The following is a 23779-nucleotide window of genomic DNA, read 5'->3' on the forward strand; positions in this document are numbered from 1 at the left end:
TCAAAAACTGTGTCAAAAACTGTGTCAAAGCCATTTTTGTCAAATCTTGCTCCGAATGGATAAAAATTTGTCAGAGGGGCTCTAATTTATCATTTTTAATCATTTTGCAACTCAAAAATGCCAAAAAATTGAAACTGAAAATTTTTTTTTACTTTGACATAGTTTTGTTTTGAAAACTAAATCAAGAACAAAACTAAATCAAAAACTATGTCAAAAACTGTGTCAAAGCAATTTTTGTCAAATCTTGCTCCAAATGGATAAAAATTTGTCAGAGGGCTCTAATTTATCATTTTTAATCATTTTATAACTCAAAACTGCCAAAAAATTAAAACTGAAAAAAAAATTTTTCTTTGACACAGTTTTGTTTTGAAAACTAAATCAAGAGAAAAACTAAATCAAAAACTATGTCAAAAACTGTGTCAAAGCAATTTTTGTCAAATCTTGCTCCAAATGGATAAAAATTTGTCAGAGGGCTCTAATTTATCATTTTTAATCATTTTATAACTCAAAACTGCCAAAAAATTGAAACTGAAAAAAAAATTTTTCTTTGACATGGTTTTGTTTTGAAAATGTAAATGAAAAACTTGTCAAAAACTGTGTCAAAGAGTCAAATCTTGTCCAAATGATAAAAATTTGTCAGAGGGCTCTAATTTATCATTTTTAATCATTTTATAACGAAATTGTAAAATTGAAACTGAAAAAAAAATTTTTCTTTGCGTAGATATATAACATCTGAAGAAATGCAGTATAGTCAAAAACTGTCAAAGTTTTTGTCAAATCTTGCTCCAAATGACGACTTCTTTCTGTATTTTTTTTCATTTTAAACTATTTTATGATATATTTTAGAAAAAAATCAAGAAATATTTTTTTTACAAAAAATTATGAAGTAGAAATTTGAAAATTATATTTAAAAAAATTTTTTTGGAAACGAAAAAATAAATTAAAACGTTAATATTTTAACATTTTTACATGAAATAATACAAAATTGAACAATTTCATAATGTTTTTTTAAAAAAAACATATATAAAAAAAGGGTAAAAATTTGTACAAAAAACATTTTATAACTCAAAACTGAAAAAATTGAAACTGAAAAAAAAAATCTACATTTTGTTTTGAAAGTGTATGAAATTGCCCCAAAATGTGACTATATTTGAAGACCAAAAATATATAAAAAATTATAAAATAAGGAGATATAAAAAAATATGGGGGACGAAACGCGAACCAAAATGAGTTTTTGGAACACCCTTAATATTCGAATACCAATTGGGTCTTATCAATTTCGATCGTCGCATTTCAAAACCAAGACCGGGGGAGAAGGAAAAGGCCTTTTCAACTCAAAATGTACTGAAAATTTGAAAAGACCCGAAAATTTAAAAACTTTCCAGAAGACTTTTCACTCCTCGAAATTGAATTAAAAACAAATTTTAGGCTTTTTAGGGTACCTTACGTTATAAATAATACTTAAAATTTATTTTCATTGAGCCATTTTGCTTAAAAAAACGGCAGCTTTATTGATGCTTACAATACAATTTAGTATTTTGTTGTCCCGCAACTCCTTAACGAGTTGACACAGAGACTTGCCAAACGCGGATAATGTTGTCGGAATAGCCAGCGAACAACGTTTGACCGTCCGTGGACCAGGCGAGAGACAAGCATTGTGGGTCGGTTTTGTTGCTTCCGCTCGAAACGACTTCGGGGCGCAATTCTTCGACGATTTTCTTGCATGCCAAATCCCAAATCTTGATGGAACTGCCATAGGCGACGCACAACCAATAACGGTTCGGGCTGAAGCACAAGGCGCTAATGATGTCATTGTGATCCAAAGTGTGCAACAATTTATCCTCATTCAAGTCCCACAAGAAGGCTTTGCTGTCCTTGCCTCCGGATGTGCACAAACTGCCATCGGGCGAAACAGTGACGGTGTTCAAATAGCCAGTGTGACCGGTGTGCGAGATGCGCAACTTGCAATTAGCCAAATTCCATACTTTGACGGCGCGATCCCAACCGGCAGAGACGATGATGGGGTTGGAATGGTTGGGCGAGAAACGCACGCACGAGACCCAGTCGCTGTGACCATCTTCTTGGATCGTGTACTTGCACTCAGCCAAGGTGTTCCACAACTTGATGGTCTTGTCGCGAGATCCCGAGACAATTTGACGGTTGTCAACGGAGAAAGCGACAGACAAAACGTCCTGTAATGACAGAAAAAACTCGAATTAATACAAAATTTTAAAGAAATTCTTCACAAAAATTTAAAAAATCACTTGAAAATTACTTCTAACATTACTAACTTTAACTTAACTGCCCTGTTGAGTGAGTCAGTGACGGAAGTCAAGCCTGAATTCTCTTCTCTTAATCTTTTTCTTTATAAATTCTGCCGCGCATCGGCACATTTTTCAAATACAAGCCCCTTATTTCATGGGAAACTTGATTTTTTTTTTCAATTTTCTAACTCAAATTGGGAAAACAAAAATTTCAGACCTTGGTATGATCTTCGAAACGACGAGTTGATTTTCCGGCAGCCAAATCCCACAAGCGGAGAGTCTTGTCCCATGATCCAGACAAGGCGTAGTTGCCATCGGATGAGAGAACGACGTCACTGATGAAGTGAGAGTGTCCATAGAGACGCTTTTGGGGGATACCGTATTGATGTTCGTCACGAGTCAACTTCCAGACGATGAGGGTCTTGTCTGCAAAGAGAATTTATTTTTAGGTTATGTTTTTAAATTTGTCTAAAATTCATTTAAAAGGTAATTTTACGATGAAAATCGAATTTTAAGTAATTTTTAAATGAATTTATTGAATTATTTTTAGTGAAAAATGGAAATTTTCATCAAAAAATTGAAAAATTATTTGCCAGCATGGAAGAAGCGAGGCAGCCATTACAAGAAATGCAAGTTTTTACTTACCACGAGACGAAGACAACAACATGTCGGGGTATTTTGAGTTGGTGGCAATTTGGGTAACCCATCCGGAATGACCCACGAGGGTTCCGCGCAATTGGAGAGTTTCAGTCATTTTATTTTCTTCGGAGAAAAAACTGCAACGTGCTTCTGCGACGAGAGTCGAGACAAAAAAGAGCGAGAAAATGGTTTGACAGCTTGTACAATACTCCTGAAACTTGTACAAAAGACTTGTAATCCCTCTTGAACATTAAAACCCGTTGCGCAATTCGAAAAAAATCCATCGCCATTTTGAAATTTCTTGAATTGCGAGTTAGGGTGTCAGCCAATCACAGAGAAGTACGTGAAAATCCCGCTTTTTGATTGGTTGGTTCGCGGAAAAAACGGTAATTGGTCAAGGTTTTTGTTTTTCAACCAATCAATAGGCAGAAAATGGATGAAATTCGGGTTGGGACAACAAAAGCTCGATGTCTCAAAGGCATTTTAGGCCATCTTGAAGGACCAGCTAAAGCAAACTCATTTTTCGTCCGGGTATTTTATGCGTTCTGCGAGAGACTAGTTCCGGAAAAATATTCGCAATACGCTGCCCGTTGCTCTTTGTGTTCTTTACGTGTGAAATCAGTGCAAAAACTGTCGCTAGAGACGGCGAAAAGCCCGAGTGAAAATCATCAGCAGTAATCATGGAGGAAAAAACAACCATAAAAGATTTGGACCAGTGGATCGAACAGCTAAATGAATGCAAACAGCTCACGGAGACGCAAGTGAAGACACTATGTGATATGGTGAGTGTTTCCAACGCATTATTTTGCACGCAGCTCCGCTTTTTCGCCGTGAAAAACGCCAAAAGTGTCGGAAAAAATCTTTGCACGTCATTTGCAGGCATTTTTTACAAGTATGGGTGCCACTTTGTATTTTCAAGTTTGTCAAATTCACCAAAATTCACCTCTAAAACTGCGAAAAACACAAAAATTCCAAATTTTCCAAAGACATAAACAACTTTTCGGCCCGAATTGTGTACCCGGAAGGCCAAACCCGACGAAAAATCCAATTGTTGAAAGACGAAAAAACGGAAAGTGAGTCATTTGTGTGTGTAGTTGTGTGCACGTACACGATCCGGCCTTTGCATGCTTGAAGGTGTTAGTGGATATGAATTTGTCATTCATCGATTAAATCGCTCGAATTAAAAAAACAGAAAAATTTCCACAAAAACAAACGAATTAAAAGCGAAAAAACGGAAAATTCAGATTTTTTCCGCATCAACTTGTGAATATTCAATATTCATGTGAAAAAAAAAATTCTAAATAATTTTTTTAATTGTCTCCGATACAATTCTTCTTACTACTACTAGCTTTTTGTTTAGTAACTCGGTCGTCAACGTTTATTTATTTATTAATTTGAGGACAAGTGTAAATTTTTTTGCAGTGCAAATTTGATATCTAGCAAGGTTTTGCGCTCAAGAAAACAAGAAACCAACTTTTTTTTTGTAAAAAAAATTAAAAAAAATTAAGAATTAATTCAAGATGATGCGGGAATTAAATGAAAATTAAGAATTCAATGCTGGAATGACGGAAGTTATCGCAAAATATTATTTTTATTATGAATTAAATGAGAGCAGCGATGCTGGAATCTGAAGTTCAAGGTGACTTTTTTGTTGTGTGCGAGAAGAGAGGAAGTGAAAATGTGAGATATGGAAATTTTTTAATGGGTTTGAGGAGGAAAATGCTAATTAAAGAGAAAAAGAACGTTGGATGAGTCAAAAGTGACTCGAAATTCTTGGAAAATATTAAATGTGGGAGTCGGAGTACTTCGTTTAATGAAGGTTTTGATTCAATTGAGAAATATTTTATTAGAATTTTTTGATTTTTGTCTAAGAATCGTGAAAATTTCTTTAAATAAGGTCTGCTTGAGGATCAAAATTGACTTTTTAATGACTTAAAGTGCTTTTTAAGTGTCCATTAATAAAAAATTTGTCCGTTTTGAGCTGAAATTCTTAACAAAATTTCATTTTTATAAAGTCGAATAGACAAAAATGTCATAAAATTGACTTTGAGAGCTCAACTTTTATAAAATTTTTATATTTTCAAGGTCAAAATTTAATCAAGAGTGGCTTTTTTAACTATTCCATGACTCGCTTTGATCAATTTTTATAGATTTGATGTCTAAAAATTCTTTTTGAGTATTCAAAGAGCAAATTTTTTAACTTTTTTAGGTAAAAGTTTGAGAAAAATTAACTTTTAACTGGATTTTTCATTGCTACAAGACTCACATAGAATTTTAAAAGCAAACATTTTATAAAAAAATTTATTGTTTGAAGACCTAAAGTTCAATTTCACATTCAAAACAATCTAAAAACAGTTCTTTAATTAACAAAATTAATTCAAAACTGAAGATTTTAACAAAAATTGTCTTGATTTAATTTTTTTTTTTAAGAATTTCATTCTTTTTTGGGTAAAAATTCATTTCTTCAGCTTTCTAAACGCAATTTTCACTCCTATTTTTAAGCAATTTTTTTAATTTCATTTGTTATTCCAAACTTTTCTGGCACTTTTTTCTTCATAAAACGTTCTAATCGTCTTGTCTCCGCTCATAATCGCTTCCCTGAACAATAACAAACTTTTTATTATTTACAAAAATTCTTCTAATCGCACAAAAACTTTTTCCTTTCATTGAGCGAGCGACTTCCTGTCTTTCGTTACGTCATTCGGTGGTCTGCCGTACATTCATCTTCTCGTCGCATCCGAAAATAACAAAAAAATCAACAAGACAAACAGATGGAGAAAAAAGAGAAAAGCTCATTTAAAAAAATTAAAAATAAATTGTTGTTGATGAAATCCGTTCCACGCAACTTTTTTTCCTTTCCTCTCGTACGAGCATCAACAAAACATTCATTAACTCGGCACAATCTCATCAATTAATTATCAATTCGAGTCTTTTTCGCGTGTTTCATGTGTCGTTTGTTTGCTTTTACTGACATCACGTCAAACTCCTGGCCGAAAAATTACAAATTTTCGTTGTAACTCTTTTCGTGTCATGTTCATTGACTTTGATTGCGAATAAATTTATCGAAAAAAAAGTTGCTTGTTTGCCGCTGTTCACGGCTAAAAATAAAAATTGGTACACACTACACGCGTCTACGGACCACAGAGAGAGACTTGATTCGATGATGTACTAATTTCAATTTATTCAATGTTATAGCCGTAGCGTAGCGAGAGCCAGAAATATCACAGAGGAGACGAGATATTTTTATCGAACGCAATTTTTAACTCAATTTTTGCCTTCAATATCCTGAAATTTTGGTCTTTCATCGAAAATTTGGACCTTCAAGCCACTTTGGAAGATCATGCGAGCATCTGCTGATCATGAATTCAACTTTTGACCTTGCCTCCCGCAAGAAATTTGCGAATTTACCGAAAATAACAACACCGCACGGTCAATTTCTGCCAAAAAGTGAACGTCAGTCAACAAGTTACTCATCGAAATTCAAGTAAACATGAAAATTTTCGAATTTTTTCGCGACAGATGGGCAAAAAAAGTGACTTTTCAACTCTCAAACCTCATTTAAAATGGATCGAACTACGCAAATATTAGCATTTTCAGCCGTTCCCCATGAGTAGGTTGGATGCTGACGAAACAATCGCTCACATTGTGCAAAGTTCGTTCATCGCAGTGACAATTGTGAATCATTTTGCGATCAATGACTGACGAAAAAATGGCATTTTCATTCACTTTCAGTTTCACGATGGCACCAGAGAAAGACAAAAATCATAAATTTTGTCCGTGTTTCAAGTGCTTCCGTAATAAGTGGTCGCTTCCTAACAACATAAATATTCATCTGTACATTGCAAAAATTTATTATTTTTTATTACTTGCAAACGTTAAACGGAGCAATTGTAGACGTAGACGTTGGTCGGCCTATTTGATCGATCGAACTATTTTTTGCTTTCACACGTTTTGTAGTAGAGTGAAATATTTATAAATATTGCAAACACGTTTCGATGACATCGAACAAAAAACGGCAGTGAAGAAGACAGTTTGGCAAGAAATGCTCGTGGGTGTGCGAAAAAAAAGGGATTTAAGGCTGTAGCAATGAAGATAAAAATTTCACATGAAGAATGGATATGATGGAAAGGTGTTTGAATTAGCAAAATGGCGATTTTCAAATTTTTTAACGGTCATTTTTTGAATTGACATTTACGAATTTTCAAGCTAAAATGTTAATTTTTAGTTAAAATTTCAAGAAATTTTGATATTTTTAATCACAAATTATGGATTAAGAAGCTTGAATTGGTAAAAAGGATAATTTTACGGTTAATTTTTAAATTGACATTTACAAAATTTTTAACTAATTTTTTTTATTATTTAATATTTCAGCATTTTTATGGTATTTTTATCTAAAAAACTGCCTAAGCAGTAAATTTTTAAAGAATTTAAATATTTTTTTTACAATTTAAGCTTTAAAAAATCTGAATTAGCAAAAAGGCGATTTCCAAATTTTTTAACGGTCATTTTTTGAATTGACATTTGTGAAATTTTTAATTAATTTTCAATATTTGATGACTTTTTAACAACTTTTTAGTAATTTTTTCAATTAAAATATTCATTTTTAATACTTTGACTTGAACTTTAACAAAATTTTCGTCGAAAGTAAAAGTTTTATAACCTAATTGCAATTCCTCAGAAGCACCGCGTGCACATTATTGACTCACGGATTTGCGTCACGAACTTTATCGCAGAGGATCTTATCTTATCGAGGCTTTTTGTAGTGCCAACTCTCAAGTTTTGTTTTCATTCGACGTGACTTGACTGGATTTTCCTTATTTTCACCGAAAAAAATGTCACACAAGCAAGAAATCAAACAAACAATCAAGAATATCATTCATAACGTAACATTGATTACATTTTTTTTATCATTCACGTTTTTTTTTTTACAAAACACCTTGACTTGAGTCTATTTACGAATTTCTTCTGTACAGCGAGTAAATATTCGCAAACACAAACATTGTTCTTCGAACGACCTTGAGAACATGAATGAGTGAGTAAGGCAAGCAGAGAATCGCCTGACACCTGACCAAGACCTGCGTGCCGAAAAAAAAATAATTAATTGCGTCTACAGAGCCATCATTGTTGGGCCGTTATCAATTTTTCACGCAGAATTGGGTCAGTTGACGACGTCATTGTGCATCGTTCGTCGCTTGTGACTCATCAAGTTGTCATAAATGGAGCGATTTTTGATATTTGATGACTTTAAGACCGGGATTAGCGACGTGCAACGGCAATTTTTCTTTTACGTAACGACCGATTCTTGCGGTCAATAACCTTTCAGCGTAGCATAGAATCCTGTTTTGTGGCTTTTGCAGTGCACGTCGTCGTCATTTACACGTAGAAAATTGCAAAAAAGATGACAAAAGAAGAAGACGAAGAACGTTGCGAGGGATTTATGGTTGCATTTTGTCGTGCGAAGAAGTACTTAGCTAAAGGATTTCGTTATCTGGGGATGACAGACAGCAAAATGTGACTATCGACCCGGCGCATTGTTCGTGCGAAGATCGTAATTACGTAATTTTTCGGAAGTTTGATGAACTTAAGTGATGAAAATTTTAATTTTTTGACGAATTTTTATGAGAAAAATATTTTTTGAGGAATTTTCAGTACTGTCAAGTCTTTAATTTGATTTTAATTCTAAATTTTGTAGAGAATTTCACAATTTTTCATTGATTTTCGGCAAAATATTAGAGTTTTCAAAACAATTAAATCATTTAATTGAAAGATTTTTACAAAATTTGTTAATTTTTATAAAATTTTTATGCTGATATATTCAGTAAAAAGCATTTTTGTGTCAAAAATTGGCATTTTTCTCATTTTTTAAGATTAAAAATCAAAAATATTTAAATAAAAAACAATAATCGGACTAAAAATGAACAATTTTGTTCTCAAGACCCCTGAATTCATAGGTCAATTTACGAAAAAAAAATTTTTTAATCCTTAATTTTAATGAATTCTTCAAAAAAGCACTTGAAAATGCCAATTTGACTAAGTTTAGTATTTAAAATCTAGATTTTCCTCATATTTACGATGATTTTAACGAATTTTTATGAAATATAAGCTCAAATTTCAGACTTTTAGTCAAAAACGACTTCAAATAATTAAATTTTTATTCAAACTTTTAATTTTTTTTAACTAAAAGTTTTAAATTTTTTAGCTCATTGGATGCTTTCGAAAAGAAAAGAGCCGAAAACCAGTGAAATTTTGCAATTTTTCAACATTTTTGGACCTCAAAACACAAAAAAGAGCAAATCCTTGACACAATCTGGAATATTTCCATCAATCATCCACAAAACCAGCCACGTATGAGTCAAAATTCGCTCAAAAGCCGCAAAATAGCAGTTAATTTTCATTTAGGCAACAGCATGTGTCTAAATATCAAACGACTCGTTCGTTGTGTGATGTCTGCCACTTGTCTGCGACCTAAATAGAAAAATGCTCGTTTGTTTTGTCTTTAAAAAAAAACATCAAATATTCAACAGAATTTAACTAAAGTGATGCAAAACGAAGAATTTCTACAAAAATTTTGCGGTTTCAATTAAGGCTCCCAAAACCGAGTACTCGATAACCGGATATCCGAATATTTGAAACTAACCGAAACCGGTTAATTTGCAAAATACCCGATTCGGTTAGTTGAAAGACCAAAATTTCGAATTGATTTTTGAATTGATCTTTACTCTAATCTGTTAAAGGCTCAGAATTTAAACAATAATATTGTTCAATACACATCACCTGATTTCATTGAAAAATAAAGTACATGAGATTTTTTGATGGTTTTGTTTTATTTAGGTCTAAATTAATCGAAAAAACCTAAATTCAAAGTTCTGGAACGAGATTTTGCGTGGAGATTTTCAGTGGATTTGAGGGTTTAAAAGTACCTTTTAGGCATATTCAAACGAAGTAAAAGTGCTTAAAAATCCTGAAGCTCATTCCAGATTTTAAATTTTGATTTTTTCGATTATTTTAGGCCTAAATAAAACAAAACCATCAAAAAATCTCTTGCCGTATTTTTTTCGATGAACTGATGAAATTAATTAAATTTAATATTGATAATATAATAATTGAATTTATATTGTTCTAAAGCTTTATTATATGATGCATTATAAAGACTAGAATTTGAATCAAAAATGAAAGTATCTGAAACAAAATTTGAAATTTTGAATTTTTTAATTGAATAAGGCAAAAAAAAGTATAAATATGTCTAAGTTTAACCATTTTGGTTGTGAAAATTAGTAAAAATGTTTATCAAATAACCGAACCGGATATCCGGTTATTGAAAATTTACTAACCGATAACCGGATAGTAAAATTTACCGGTTAATTGGGAGCCTTAGTTTCAATTAAATTCAAATTAAATTTTCGGCAAAAATATTTTTTACTGCTCGACAGAAACAATCTAAACAAGATTTATTTCACTCTTCTTCCCCGTTCGGCACGAGTTTACGCGAAAAAAAAATTTAACGTAAACAAACGAGATGAGATGAAACCAAATATCAAGTAAACAGTCGATCAAAAAATTTTTCCGATTGGAATGAGATTGAGATATTTATTACTTTTATTGACATTTGCCGTATTCACAGTAACGAGTTTTCAAGCCATTTGACGTATTGACACATCTGCCGGCACTGCAAACTTTTTAATTGACTCAAAAATGCTCGTTTTATTTTTTTTTAAGACAAAATGCGCGACAAACAATGTCATCGATTGAGTCATAACGACGATTTTTTGATTGAAATTAATGATGACTCTACTGGACCATGCGAAAAATGATAAAAATTTAAGAGATAATTAATTTTTTCTTTGCCAAAAATCACTAAACGACCGTTCAAGCGTGAAATTCTTTTGTTTTTTCAGCCAAATCCAGTCAATTACGATGGAATGATGTCATTTTTGTTGTTTGTCAGCCCGAATTTTTATGCAATTTATTCAGTCTGGCAGGAGGATAAGCGATTTTTTGTTTAAAATCCCCCTGTCATAATTTTGCGAGTCATTTGAAACAAAGGATTGGATCATGTTTCGTAATTTTTTGATTAACATCATCGCATGCGATGTTTATTTTGCATTTACAAACGATAATCGGTCGTTTATGTAAAATTTTTTAAGCAACGGAAGTCTTACAAATGCTACCGATCGCCCGTCAAACGTCAAAAATTACGAAAATTTCGTGAAAAACGAAGTTGGAGGAAACTTTGGCACAAAAACAATCAAAGAATATTAAACTGCCATCATATTCGTTTGTCAAACAAACAATAAAAAAGCAAGAAAAAAAGTAGAAAAATCGTAATTGTATTGTCACACAACGAATAAATCGTCCTTATTGTAGTCACGTGAGAAAATCAATACAACAAACTTTTGAAAAATATTAACTAAAGTCACGCATTTGAACTTCCCTCTATGATTTGTTTTATTGTCTCTTGACTTTTAAGAGCAAAAAAAAAAAAATATTTATTGCATTTTTTGTCGTTAAAAAGAATTTTTTCGCGTTTTTTGCCAGTAATTCATGAGAGAGGCTCTTACGTAAAAAGGGTTTCATGACTAATTTATGGTTAATTTTGTTATTTTTATTCCATGGCTGTGTTCTCAATGTTGTACGTCAAGGGCGAATGTTAAAGCAGTGGTCAGTTGTGTCATGGAAATAATTAATAAGCTCGTAGTTTAAGCTTTTTAGGTGTGAGTTTGTGATAAAGTGGCGCCATTATACACGATTTTGCATAGTTTTAGGCCTTATTGATGATTTGGGGTCGAGTTTTAGTCGAAATTTGGCTTAATTTTACAATTTTATGACGAAAGTTCGAGCTTTGGTAAAATATTTTCAGCAAATTTTCTAATTTTCTTCATTTTTATGCTTCTGAAGAACAATATTCGATATGAATTAATATAATTCTGATCTTTTATGATGATTTTAGACAAATTTAAGTTAAAATTGAGATTTAATTTAAAATTTTTGATAAAAATTTGAGCGATGGAAAAAAAAAAGATTTTTCGTCTGAAAATAACAAATAAAAGCTTAAAATTGTGATTTGTAAGTCAATTTAGTACTCTTAAGAGATAAAATTGGGCTTCTTTAAGATTTTTCCTTTAAATTTTTTAAGCTTCTTTTTAATTTTTTGACTCAAAAACTAATTTGTGAAACTTTTTGATGCTTTTGTTGTTCAAAATTTAAGGTAATTTCATATAATTTTGAGTTTTTATGTTGATTTTTGTTAAATTTCTGCAAAAATTGAGTCTTATCTCACAAATTTGGGTTAAAATTTATGCTTTGGAAAGAAAATTCTTATCTTTTCTCAGATTTTTTAGCTCAAAATTGTAAATAATACTCAAATATTATGATTTTTGAGTAATTTTTATACTTTTCTGTACAAAATCTTAACGACTTTGGTTAAATTTCATTCAAAAGTGACTTTTATCACTCAGTTTTTGTAGAACGAAATTTGATAAAAATTTATTAAATTCCGACTTTGTATGATGAATTGCGCTTATAATGATACGCCACTGCGAGAAATTTAAAGTTTTTGCAACACGTGCGTGTCTATTTATAAATTTCATGGAGCTGCATGTGAGAGTGTGTCTGATATGATGCCCATTTTCGTTGTAAATTGCTTCATTAGTTGCAAAGTTTAATTAAAAACACGTTTCTCTCTGTCGTTTCTCGTTGCAGGCAAAAGAAATCTTAGCAAAGGAATCAAATGTACAAGAAGTAAAATGTCCAGTCACAGTTTGCGGCGACGTTCACGGTCAATTTCACGACCTGATGGAATTGTTTCGGATAGGCGGTCGTTCGCCAGACACAAATTACCTCTTCATGGGTGATTACGTGGATCGTGGCTACTATTCCGTGGAAACGGTTACGTTGCTCGTGTCGCTCAAAGTACGGTACCGCGAGAGAATTACAATTTTGCGCGGCAACCACGAGTCGCGACAAATTACCCAGGTCTACGGGTTCTATGACGAGTGTCTCCGAAAGTATGGCAATCCAAATGTGTGGAAGTATTTTACGGATTTATTCGACTACTTGCCCTTGACGGCACTGGTTGACGGACAAATATTCTGCTTGCATGGCGGCTTGTCGCCCAGCATCGATACTCTTGATCATATTCGGGCACTCGATAGACTGCAAGAGGTGCCGCACGAGGGACCCATGTGCGATTTGTTGTGGTCCGATCCCGATGACAGAGGTGGCTGGGGCATTTCTCCACGTGGCGCTGGCTACACCTTTGGTCAAGTGAGTTTTTTCTCTCTTTAATTTTCTGAAAAAAAAACTGATTTTCATTTTTTTAAATTTTTTAGGATATATCAGAGATATTTAATCATTCAAACGGATTAACACTAGTTTCAAGAGCTCACCAGCTGGTTATGGAAGGTTACAATTGGTGTCATGATCGAAACGTCGTCACTATTTTCTCAGCACCTAATTATTGCTATCGTTGCGGTAATCAAGCAGCTTTGATGGAATTAGATGATTCACTGAAATTTTCATTGTAAGTATTTTTTTCGTCGTTTTTTCTTCATTTTAATGAAATTTTTGTCAGAAAATACAAAATTTATTACAAATTTTGTTTAAAAGAATTCGAAAAAAAAATTTGAAAATGCTTTTTGAGCAAAAATTTAGTTTTGAATAAGAAATTTTAAAGAAATTTCTCTGAAAAATTTTTTTTTTTAATTACAAAATATTTTTGAAAAATATCAAATTTTTGTACCAAATTTTTGAATTAAAAGCCCAAAAATTACAAAATTAAAAATTTTAGTAAACTTTTGACGTAATTTTATATTTTTGATTATAAAAACAATAAATTTTGGGATTTTTAATAAATTTTTTAATGGAAAAAGTTAAAAAATTTTAAAAAATTTAAATTATTTAATTCAAAAAAGACTTTTTCTTTTTGATTTTTTTTTTAATAAAAAAAAAAGTAAAAATATTAGTTTGGAGTTTTTTAAAATTTTATTCATAGGAGAATTTAAATGAAAAATATTTTTAAAAAATTAATCTAAAGTTGACCGAAAATCTCAAAAAATTAAAAATTATTAATTTAAAAAAAAAAATAGTTAAAATCACAAAACTAACAATTTTCTTAATACTTTCAGCCTCCAATTCGATCCGGCGCCGCGTCGTGGTGAGCCACACGTCACACGAAGAACACCTGACTATTTCCTTTAAACTGACAAAAAGATTGCCTCAAACGTCATCAAAACAGAAACAGAGAAGAGAAAGATCATCCTTTGTGTGTGTGCAACAGTGCAAACCGAGAACAACAACAACAACAAAAAGGGAACCAACAATCATCGCATTCACTTTTTGCGTATAATTGTAAAAAAAATCAGAAATTCGTCACATTATTCATTATTAATAATAAAAAATATCAAAGTACATTACACAAAAAAAAAATAAATAATTCCTATTTTTGAAATTCATCCTTTCACATTTTATCATTTTTTTTTCTAAAATTAAATCCGCAAAAGTGTATAAAAAATATGAAAATCAACTTTATAGCTACAAAAAATTAAAAAACAAAAAAAAAATATTAAAAAAAAGTATTTGTTATACTAAACTAAAAAATAATAATCGTCGTCTAAAACAAAAAATGTCATTTAGAAATGTAAAGGCAGAATAGAATATAATAAAAATATCAAAAAAATACAAAAATTGGAACGTTTTCGAGTCGTAAACATACAAAAAATGTACAAAAAGTAAGTTTTTAATTTCGAAATGTGGATAAATGTGCTTGATAAATTTTTTCTATAGCTAGAAATTCGCTTGAGGGAAAGTTTTTTTTTATTATTGTAAATATTTTGACAAATTTTGTGTTTAATGATGAATTGAATTTCCGCCTACACTACAAACTTTAGATCTCAACGTAGCTAGGTAATAAAAAAAACTGTTGCGCAAGAAAAAAAAATATACAAAAGGATGGCATTTCGATATTTTTTCAACAACATCCTCATCCGCTATAAATATTTAAAATTACACTCTTGTACTGTATTATGGATGCAAAATGGCAGAAAATGAAAATAATAATCAATTTTTGTACTGATTAATATTTAAAAAAAAAAATACAAAATGTAAGAAAATTTTGTAGAATGAACAGTACTTGATCCTTTTTTAAATTAAATTAAATATTTACTACATTACCGAAAATTTTAGTTCATTTTTTTGGGAAATTTTCAGGGCAGTGCCCTTCAAAAATGCAAAAATACTAAAAAAAAAATTATTCACCATCCAAATTCTGCGTGTTATTTATGCTTTTATTCAAAAACTGGCAAATTAATTAAAAAAAATAAAAAAAAAATTAAGACAAAAAAATGTGTAATGTAGAACAAAATTTTATTCCAGAAATTTTCTGTTCCTTCCTGTTTCTTCTACTTCATATTTTTACTCAAAAAAATTCTTCTTTGTAAGTTTTTGTGTTAAAAAAAAAATATTTAAATAGTTTCACTTTTTATTAATAAATAAAATATTTTTCTTCTAATATCATCATTTATCATTACAATTAAATTATAATTAAAATTGCAGAAAAAAAATAGTTTTGTAAAATTAAAAATTGTCAAAAAATTATCGTTTAATGCTAGATTTAAAGAAAATGAAATTCATAGAGCAAAATGTTACGGAACAGAATAAAAAGATGCGAAATTTGTATGATTTACTAAGGAAAAAAAATAGTAAATTGTAGAATTTTTTATTCAAAACATGAAAAGATTTCTGCAGAAAAAACATAATAACTTTAGAATAAACAAAAAAATAATACATAAAAAATAATCTTAAAATTAAATAAATAAAAAAAATGAAGAAAAATGAATGAAAAAACATGAAAAAAGGAAAAAATCTCAAATAAAAAATATAAAATTTGAAAAAAAAAAAAATTTTTTTTTGTGGAATTGAGTATTTTAGACCGAGTTTAGGCGTCCTCGTTGAACTGGCATCAATTTAATCTGTAAATTTAAGAAAAAATATTTTAATTTTTAATTTTTTTTTAGAAATTGATTTTAAAAATTTATTTTTTTTTAAGTTCATTTTTTTTAAATTTTTATCAAAATATTTTTAAATTTAAAAAAAATCACAAAAAACTGACCTCTTCTTGTATCAGAAACTTCGCTAATGCCACTTGTTGCTCACTGCCAACGACATTCAAGTGTCCCAAATTATTTCGTTCAATTTTAACTTTTGCCATGTCTCGAAGTTCATCCAGAAAATCCACATCTAACGGAGTATGCAGGATCATGAGGGAATTTTTGTGAAACGTCTCGAAATGAACGATTGTTCTATGCGGCAAATGATGATTTTTTTCACTTTTTTGCATGGCACCAAATGCCTCGTCTTCTGTTTCTTCAATTTTTCCCAACTCCTCGGACTGTTGTCGATTAATTACTTTGACTTTTTGCTGCACGAGCGATTTTTGTGACTTTTCGAAGGAGAATTTGGCTAATTTTTCGGGGGACGGAGATCGGGAGTGCCGAGACATGCTTAAAAATTGCTCTTGAAATGTTATTTGATGAAAAAATGTTCAAGTACTGAACTCGTGAAGGGTAGTTACGGTACAATAATCATTGAAAAACGAACTTTTTGTTCGATAATATTGATTATCTTATCATTTTTCTGCGTGCATGCATATAGTTTATTGATAAACCAAACTTTTTGTATTTTTATTATTTGCGAATTGTTTGTTTTTTTCTTCTTTCTATTCTTGGATTTGTGAATTTTGAGGGTTAAAAGGCATCAAGTCGCGTGTTGGTGTATGAGAGATGAGACTTTCTCAACGGAAATCGAAGAATGAATGGATCCAGTGTCGATGGAAAGGTATGTAGCACACGGCGCATGTTCAAGAGTGTCGTTTGGCAGAGCAAATTGCATATGCTGTGGTGTCCGAGTGGTTAAGGAGATGGACTTGAAATCCATTGGGCTCTGCCCGCACAGGTTCGAATCCTGTCTACAGCGATATTTTTGTTTTTTTTTTAATTTTTTTATTATTTTCTTTAATAAGAAACACTTGAATAATTTTTACAAAAATTTAATTTTATTTTATTTTATATAAAAAATTGTATTCTAATGTGAGTTTTTTTTTCTTTGAAAATATTAAAAAAAAAAAAATTACTAAAAATTTGACGAAATGTTTCGTTTATTATTTTTCATGAAAATATTTTTTATTATTGACTTTTTAATTGCCTGAATTCATTTTTAAACTTGTAAGTTTTATAGTAGATAATTAAAAAAACAATAAAAATTTCACTAAAATTTCATTTAACACGGAAAGAAAAGAAATTATTTTTCAATTCGGAATATTTTTGTAACTACAGAGCGAAATGATAAAAAAAATTCAGAACTCTGAATAAATTAATTTTTTTTTTCATTTTCCTTTTTAGTTCAATATGACTCATGATAAATACAATAAATTCTGCGTAAATTAAAAACTCGAAAAATATTTATTCAAATGGTCATTTGAACCCTTTTTAACCGATGATTAATACGAAATATAAATATCTGGAAACTTCAGAGTCGAAGAGTCACTTTTTTCTGGTTTTTTATTTATTTTTTTTTAAATAAATATTTTTTTCAGTCTCAAAAAATAATAAAATAAATAAAAAAAATAAGTATAAATTCTGTCGCAGATCTTGATCGTCAAGTTAATTGTATCTTAAAAATGTTTAATTCAAGAGTTTTTATTAATATTCTCCTTGCGAGTTTTATTCAAGCTGTTTTTAGTATTGAAAAGTAAGAATTATATTTTTTTTTAATTTCAGGTTTAACAGTTTTAAGTCCTTTAATATTCCGAAACATTTTGAAAAAAAATGGAAAAAAAATACTTTGGTCATAAATTTTTAAAATTTAATTTAGTTAAATTAAAAGTAATTTATTTTTTAGAAAAGTTTTTGTTGATTTTGATCATCAAAACTAAAAAAAAGAAATATTTTTTAAAAATAATTTTGATAAAATTTGACAATTCCCGAACTTTTTTTTTCACCAAAACCTTTTTGGATATCAAAATGGGACTTTGGACAAAAAAAACTGGATTTTTATCTAAAATGACTCTTAATAATTGACAGTGGCAAGCCAGCATCGGATGATGAAAAGCTTTACATGGTATCTATACAAGAAAATGACAAACACATTTGTGGCGGTTCAATATTATCCAAAAATCGCATCTTGACAGCTGCTGAATGTGTTTACGGAAAAGAATTGACGACATTAAATGTGAAGTACGGTTTTCGTGTAGGTATCGAACCCAAAATTGCTGAAATTGATAAAATTGCCAGAAGTAACTGTCTTCTTAAATACTACGACATTGCTGTGTTAAAATTAAAAACCAATATGACTGATGAGGAGAACGGCGAAAAGATCATCAGGGAGGTATCAATTGAAGAACATAATGATGACGAAGCTCGTGTTTTTGGATGGGGAAAGCAACAAGACATTTCAGAAAGCAACTTGGAAACGGCTGATGTGACGCTTGAAAATTCTTTATTAACTTCAACTTGTTTCTTATACTTGAGCATTCACCATACACTAGTTGCTCCTTATGCTTCTTTGAATCCTGATACAGTTATTTGTGGAGCTTCAAATGCCGAAGGAATTTGTAATACGGATGTAGGAGGACCTGCTATGACAGATAATTATTTAAGCGCTGTAGCAGTAAGCGGTTCTGATTTTTGTGGTGGCAGGGCTGTCTATATTGCGCCATATAATCATTATTTGGAAAATTTTGTTAAAACTGCATTACTCGATTAAAGATTTTTTTTATCTTTAACTTTGATATTCCATAAAATAAAAGTTTATTCAAGAAACTGTTTATTCAAATGGTCATTTCAAAAAAATACAAATGTCTTGAGGTTTTATTGTCGATAAATAACGATCTCGGATCCTGCTACTTACATTTTTGTTTTTTATTTATTTTTTTTAAACAAATATTTTTTTCAGTCTCAAATAATAAAATAAATTACGTGTAAATACTGTCGTAGATCTTGATCGTTACGTTAATTGTATCTCAAAAATGATCAATTTAAGACTTTTTATTATTACACTCAATAACAAAAAAAAAATTTTATTTCAATCCGCAGAGAAATCCTTCTGTAGGATTAAAGAAGGCCTAAAACTAAACAATTTTCTCTTTATAGGTCTAAGGCTTAGATTTTTTTTTCCTACAGCCCTCTGAAGTTTGTATAAGATTTTTCTTATGAAATTCAAATTTTTCTATTGTAACTTGCGAAAACTTGATAAAGTTTTATACAAAAAAACTTTCTTAAACAAGAAATTTTTTATCAAAATCAAGAATTTTTTTTCTATTTAATCTTTTTTGTGAAGGAATACAATTTTTAGGTTAATTTTCATATTTATAAAAAAAATAATTAATTTTGGTTTTGAATAAAAAATTGTATTTTAACATAAATTTTTTCTCTGAAAATATGATTTAAAAAATAAATTGTCCTAAACTAATTTTAAATTTGCAAATCTCAAAGAAAAAAAATAATAAAATAAAAGTACCTTGAATTAGCTAAGCAAATTCGAATTGTAGTATATGTTTTTTACATAACCCGTTTGTGTACCGAGTCATTGTTTAGTTTAGGAGAAATTATTGCCAATTCTTCATATGCTGGACAAACATATAAACACAATGTACTAGAAATTACAAAAAAGATTTTTTCTAAATTTTGCGTTTTCGATGTACAGGCGACATTTGAAGATGTTAGCGAAAAAAATTGATTTAAAAAAATTTAAGTCAAAATCACATACCGATTTTTCAAAATTTTTTCAACTTTTGTAGATCACGGTTCTCCAGCTCAAATTGAAGGTTTTGGCATTAGAAACAACTTTTGTTTTGGACTTTTTCTAAATTTTGCGTTTCCGATGTACAGGAGCCATTTAAAGGTGTTAGCGAAAAAAATGATTAAAAAAATTTAGGTCAAAATCCTCTTATTATGAGGGCTCACATACCGATTTTTCAAATTTTTTTCAACTTTTGTAGATCACGGTTCTCCAGCTCAAATTGAAGGTTTTGGCATTAGAAACAACTTTTGTTTTGGAATTTTTCTAAATTTTGCGTTTCCGATGTACAGGAGCCATTTAAAGATGTTAGCAAAAAAATTGATGAAAAAAAATTTAAGTCAAAATCACATACCGATTTTTCAAATTTTTTTCAACTTTTGTAGATCACGGTTCTCCGTCTCAAAATGAAGGTTTTGATGTTAGAAACAACTTTTGTTTTGGATGTTAGCGAAAAAAATTGATTAAAAAAAATTTAAGTCAAAATCCTCTTATTATGAGGGCTCACATACCGATTTTTCAAATTTTTTTCAACTTTTGTAGATCACGGTTCTCCAGCTCAAATTGAAGGTTTTGGCATTAGAAACAACTTTTGTTTTGGACTTTTTCTAAATTTTGCGTTTCCGATGTACAGGAGCCATTTAAAGATGTTAGCAAAAAAATTGATGAAAAAAAAATCCTTTTATTATGAGGGCTCACATACCGATTTTTCAAATTTTTTTCAACTTTTGTAGATCACGGTTCTCCAGCTCAAATTGAAGGTTTTGGCATTAGAAACAACTTTTGTTTTGGACTTTTTCTAAATTTTGCGTTTTCGATGTACAGGAGCCATTTAAAGATGTTAGCAAAAAAAATTGATGAAAAAAAATTTAAGTCAAAATCACATACCGATTTTTCAAAATTTTTTCAACTTTTGTAGATCACGGTTCTCCAGCTCAAATTTAAGGTTTTGGCATTAGAAACAACTTTTGTTTTGGACTTTTTCTAAATTTTGCGTTTTCGATGTACAGGAGCCATTTAAAGATGTTAGCAAAAAAAATTGATGAAAAAAAATTTAAGTCAAAATCACATACCGATTTTTCAAATTTTTTTCAACTTTTGTAGATCACGGTTCTCCAGCTCAAATTGAAGGTTTTGGCATTAGAAACAACTTTTGTTTTGGACTTTTTCTAAATTTTGCGTTTTCGATGTACAGGAGCCATTTAAAGATGTTAGCGAAAAAATTGATTAAAAAAAATTTAAGTCAAAATCCTCTTATTATGAGGGAAATTAATTTTCACTTCCAGCTATAAAATTTATCAAATTTAGGTTGAAAATTTATTTTGGATGGTTCATAACGATATTTCATATTAATTATAAAAAGCGTTATAGGCCTCATAAATTTGATAATAAACCTACCTACCGAGCTAGATTACCGTTCTCCGGCTCAAAATGTAGGTTTTGACGTTAGAAATAACTTTTGTTTTGGACGTTTTCTAAATTTTGCGTTTCCGATGTACAGGCGAAAAAAAAATTGATTTTAAGAAAATTTTATTATGAAATAACTTTTGTTTTGGACGTTTTCTAAATTTTGCGTTTCCCATGTACAGCCCAAAAAATTTTTGAAATTTAAAAAAAAAAAAACTTGAAAAAAAAAATTTTTGAAAAAAAAAATTTTTGAAAAAAAAAATTTTGAAAAAAAAAATTTTTTGAAAAAAAAAATTTTTTTGAAAAACAAAATTTTTTGAAAAAAAAAAAAAATTTCAAAAAAAATTTTTTTCAAAAAATTTCTCGACTATAAAAATAAGGATACTTTTTTGCTCAAAAAAGCCATGTTTTTGTCATTTTCCCCAACTTGGCCTGGGCCCCAGATTTTTTTGTTCAAGTCGGGAGATTCTTTGCCTCAATTCGAATTCTTTGGAATGTTTACTATCGTATAGCACCTTACCGCCTTTGATTCTGACAATTTTTCGATGTTTTTAGGCCGACCTTTTTACAAAATGGGCCCTTTTTGTGCGGTAAAAACAAAGTAGTATATGGAATATATACTACAATATTAAAATAATGCAATAAAAATATTAAAGTTAAAGATTTTTTTGAAATTTTATATGAAAAGGTAATTATTTAATTTGGTCTAATCCGAAATGTTTTTGATGGTACCTACAGAGCGAAAAGTCTGACTTAGAATGATTTTTTTTTATAAAAGTCTCTGAATAAAATTCAATATCTTTTTATCGTTATTTTAATTTTTCATGATTCATGAAAAATATAATAAATATTGTTTCAATTGGTCGATTGAACCCATTTGAACTGATGATTCATAAAAAATACGACTGTCTTAAAATTTTGTTGTCGATGAGTCTCGAATCCTATCCACAGCAACATTTTGGTTTTTATTTATTTTTTTTTAAATAAATATTTTTTTCAGTCTCAAAAAATAATAAAATAAATAAAAAAAAAGTATAAATTCTGTCGCAGATCTTGATCGTAAAGTTAATTGTATCTCCAAAATGTTTAATTCAAGAGTTTTTATTATTTTTACTCTCCTTGGGAGTTTTATACAAGCTGTCTTCAGTATTCAAAAGTAAATTTTTTTTTGCCCATTTTTTTTAATGTAAACAAAATTTAAAAAATCTTAAAAATTTAGAGTTTTTAATTTTTTTATTGTACCAATTGCTTTTTGAATTTCAAATTGGGACTTTGGAATTTTTTTTTAAATCTAAAACGACTTTTTAAATTTTATTTTTACATAGTGGCCAACCAGCTTATGGTCTTTTCATGGTATCTGTACAAGAAAATGGCACTCACATTTGTGGCGGTTCAATTTTATCAAGAAATCACATCTTGACAGCAGCTTATTGTGTTATTGGAAAAGATTTGACGACATTAAATGTAAAATACGGTTTTCGTCCAGGATTACAGCCCAGAACTGTTGGGATTCAAAGCTTTGCCAGAAGTACATTAATTCCGGCTCGATACGACATTGCGGTGTTACATTTAACGGAAGAAATGGTTTCGAAAGACGACGAAGTAAACATCATCAGCGAGATAACAATACAGGAAAATTTTTTAAATGAAGGTCGTGTATTTGGATGGGGAAAGCAAAACATTTCAGCTAATAACTTGAAATCGGCTCATGTAACGCTTCGATCTTGTGACTTATATTTGTTCGCTCATCATAAACAACTTTTCCCTTATTCCCTTTCAAATCTTGGCTCAGTTCGCTGTGGAAATCAATTTGACAATGGAATTTGTGTTACGGATATGGGAGGACCAGTTATGACAGATAATTATTTAAGCGCTGTAGCAGTAAGTGGTTCTAAGGATTGTGATGGCAGGGCTGTCTATATTGCGCCGTATAATGAAAATTTGAAAAATTTTGTTAAAACTGCATTACAAAATTAGATCTTAAAAGGAAAAAAAAATCACCTTTAACTTTGATATTTCATAAGACAAAATTTATTGAAAATTCAAGAAAATGTGAAGAGCGAAAAGGATAAATCGCACAAATGCACTTTTTAACAAACTGAAAAAAAAAACATTTTTACTAATTTTAATGATTTTTGAGCTGTAAAGGTGACTTTCAAACAATTTCTTTAATTTGAAGCTTACAAAAGTAAATGAAAGGCCAATAAATACAATATTTGTGCAGAAAAATTTCTTATCTAATCTCTATAAAAGAGTTTTGTGAAAGTTTCAGTTGAAAAAAAGGAGGAATTTTTAAATTTTTCTTTTTAATTTTTTGATTCAAATCGATGTAATAACAAAGTATAAGGCCGTTACAATTTTTTTCCGATGTTTTTGTCCCAAAACATTTTTTTCAAAATGGAGGGGGCAAAATAAAAAAAAAAGTTTTGAAATACTTTGTCATACAAAATGACAAAATCTTAACCAATTTGGGCTCTTAATGAATATTTTAGTAGTTTTTGTGGTATTTACATTGAGATTTTATGATTTAAAATTGAAGTTAAAAATTTAAACAAAAACATTTTATAAAAATAACTGTCAAAAAATTTTGAAAAATAATTTTTTTGAAAATATTTTTAGAGAAGAAAATCAATGTTAAATTTCGTTTTTCAAATAAAAAAATTCTTTTGTCCAAAATTTTT

At 29.8% G+C, this 23779-nt stretch overlaps 3 protein-coding genes and 1 non-coding gene across 4 annotated transcripts; 3 read left to right on the plus strand and 1 right to left on the minus strand.

The window, feature by feature from the left end:
* Positions 1 to 1467: 1467 nt before the first annotated feature.
* On the minus strand, positions 1468 to 3084 carry LOC134832621 (small ribosomal subunit protein RACK1). The gene is made up of 3 exons (XM_063846712.1): positions 2910 to 3084; positions 2482 to 2690; positions 1468 to 2192 (listed from the first exon to the last, which is right to left on the minus strand). Exons 1-3 carry the CDS (start codon positions 3016 to 3018, stop codon positions 1557 to 1559), a joined length of 954 nt encoding a protein of 317 aa, XP_063702782.1. The 5' UTR covers positions 3019 to 3084; the 3' UTR covers positions 1468 to 1556.
* A 295-nt stretch (positions 3085 to 3379) lies between these two features.
* On the plus strand, positions 3380 to 14146 carry LOC134832872 (serine/threonine-protein phosphatase PP2A). Its single transcript, XM_063847072.1, has 4 exons — positions 3380 to 3685; positions 12603 to 13166; positions 13232 to 13422; positions 14027 to 14146. The coding sequence occupies exons 1-4, from the start codon at positions 3584 to 3586 to the stop codon at positions 14097 to 14099; spliced, it is 930 nt and encodes a 309-aa protein (XP_063703142.1). The 5' UTR covers positions 3380 to 3583; the 3' UTR covers positions 14100 to 14146.
* A 2643-nt stretch (positions 14147 to 16789) lies between these two features.
* Positions 16790 to 16871, plus strand: Trnas-uga (transfer RNA serine (anticodon UGA)). The gene has a single exon. It is a non-coding gene; the product is annotated as a tRNA-Ser (tRNA).
* Positions 16872 to 18011: 1140 nt separating this feature from the next.
* On the plus strand, positions 18012 to 18659 carry LOC134828513 (trypsin alpha-like). The gene has a single exon (XM_063841493.1). It carries the CDS (start codon positions 18012 to 18014, stop codon positions 18657 to 18659), a length of 648 nt encoding a protein of 215 aa, XP_063697563.1.
* The last annotated feature ends 5120 nt before the right edge of the window (positions 18660 to 23779 follow it).

Source organism: Culicoides brevitarsis, chromosome 2 (genome assembly GCF_036172545.1).
Source record: "Culicoides brevitarsis isolate CSIRO-B50_1 chromosome 2, AGI_CSIRO_Cbre_v1, whole genome shotgun sequence".
Lineage (NCBI taxonomy): Eukaryota > Metazoa > Arthropoda > Insecta > Diptera > Ceratopogonidae > Culicoides > Culicoides brevitarsis.

What these genes read in the sequence shown, in the direction of transcription:
- LOC134828513 (XM_063841493.1), top strand. Translation starts at nt 18,012, where the DNA reads ATGGTATCTATACAAGAAAATGACAAACACATTTGTGGCGGTTCAATA.
- LOC134832872 (XM_063847072.1), top strand. Translation starts at nt 3,584, where the DNA reads ATGGAGGAAAAAACAACCATAAAAGATTTGGACCAGTGGATCGAACAG. An exon ending in TGAAGACACTATGTGATATG is followed by an intron (nt 3,686 to 12,602) that starts GTGAGTGTTTCC and finishes TTCTCGTTGCAG; the next exon opens with GCAAAAGAAATCTTAGCAAA. An exon ending in GATTCACTGAAATTTTCATT is followed by an intron (nt 13,423 to 14,026) that starts GTAAGTATTTTT and finishes TAATACTTTCAG; the next exon opens with CCTCCAATTCGATCCGGCGC.
- LOC134832621 (XM_063846712.1), bottom strand. Translation starts at nt 3,018, where the DNA reads ATGACTGAAACTCTCCAATTGCGCGGAACCCTCGTGGGTCATTCCGGA. An exon ending in GTTGTTGTCTTCGTCTCGTG is followed by an intron (nt 2,691 to 2,909) that starts GTAAGTAAAAAC and finishes TTCTCTTTGCAG; the next exon opens with ACAAGACCCTCATCGTCTGG. An exon ending in GTTTCGAAGATCATACCAAG is followed by an intron (nt 2,193 to 2,481) that starts GTCTGAAATTTT and finishes CTGTCATTACAG; the next exon opens with GACGTTTTGTCTGTCGCTTT.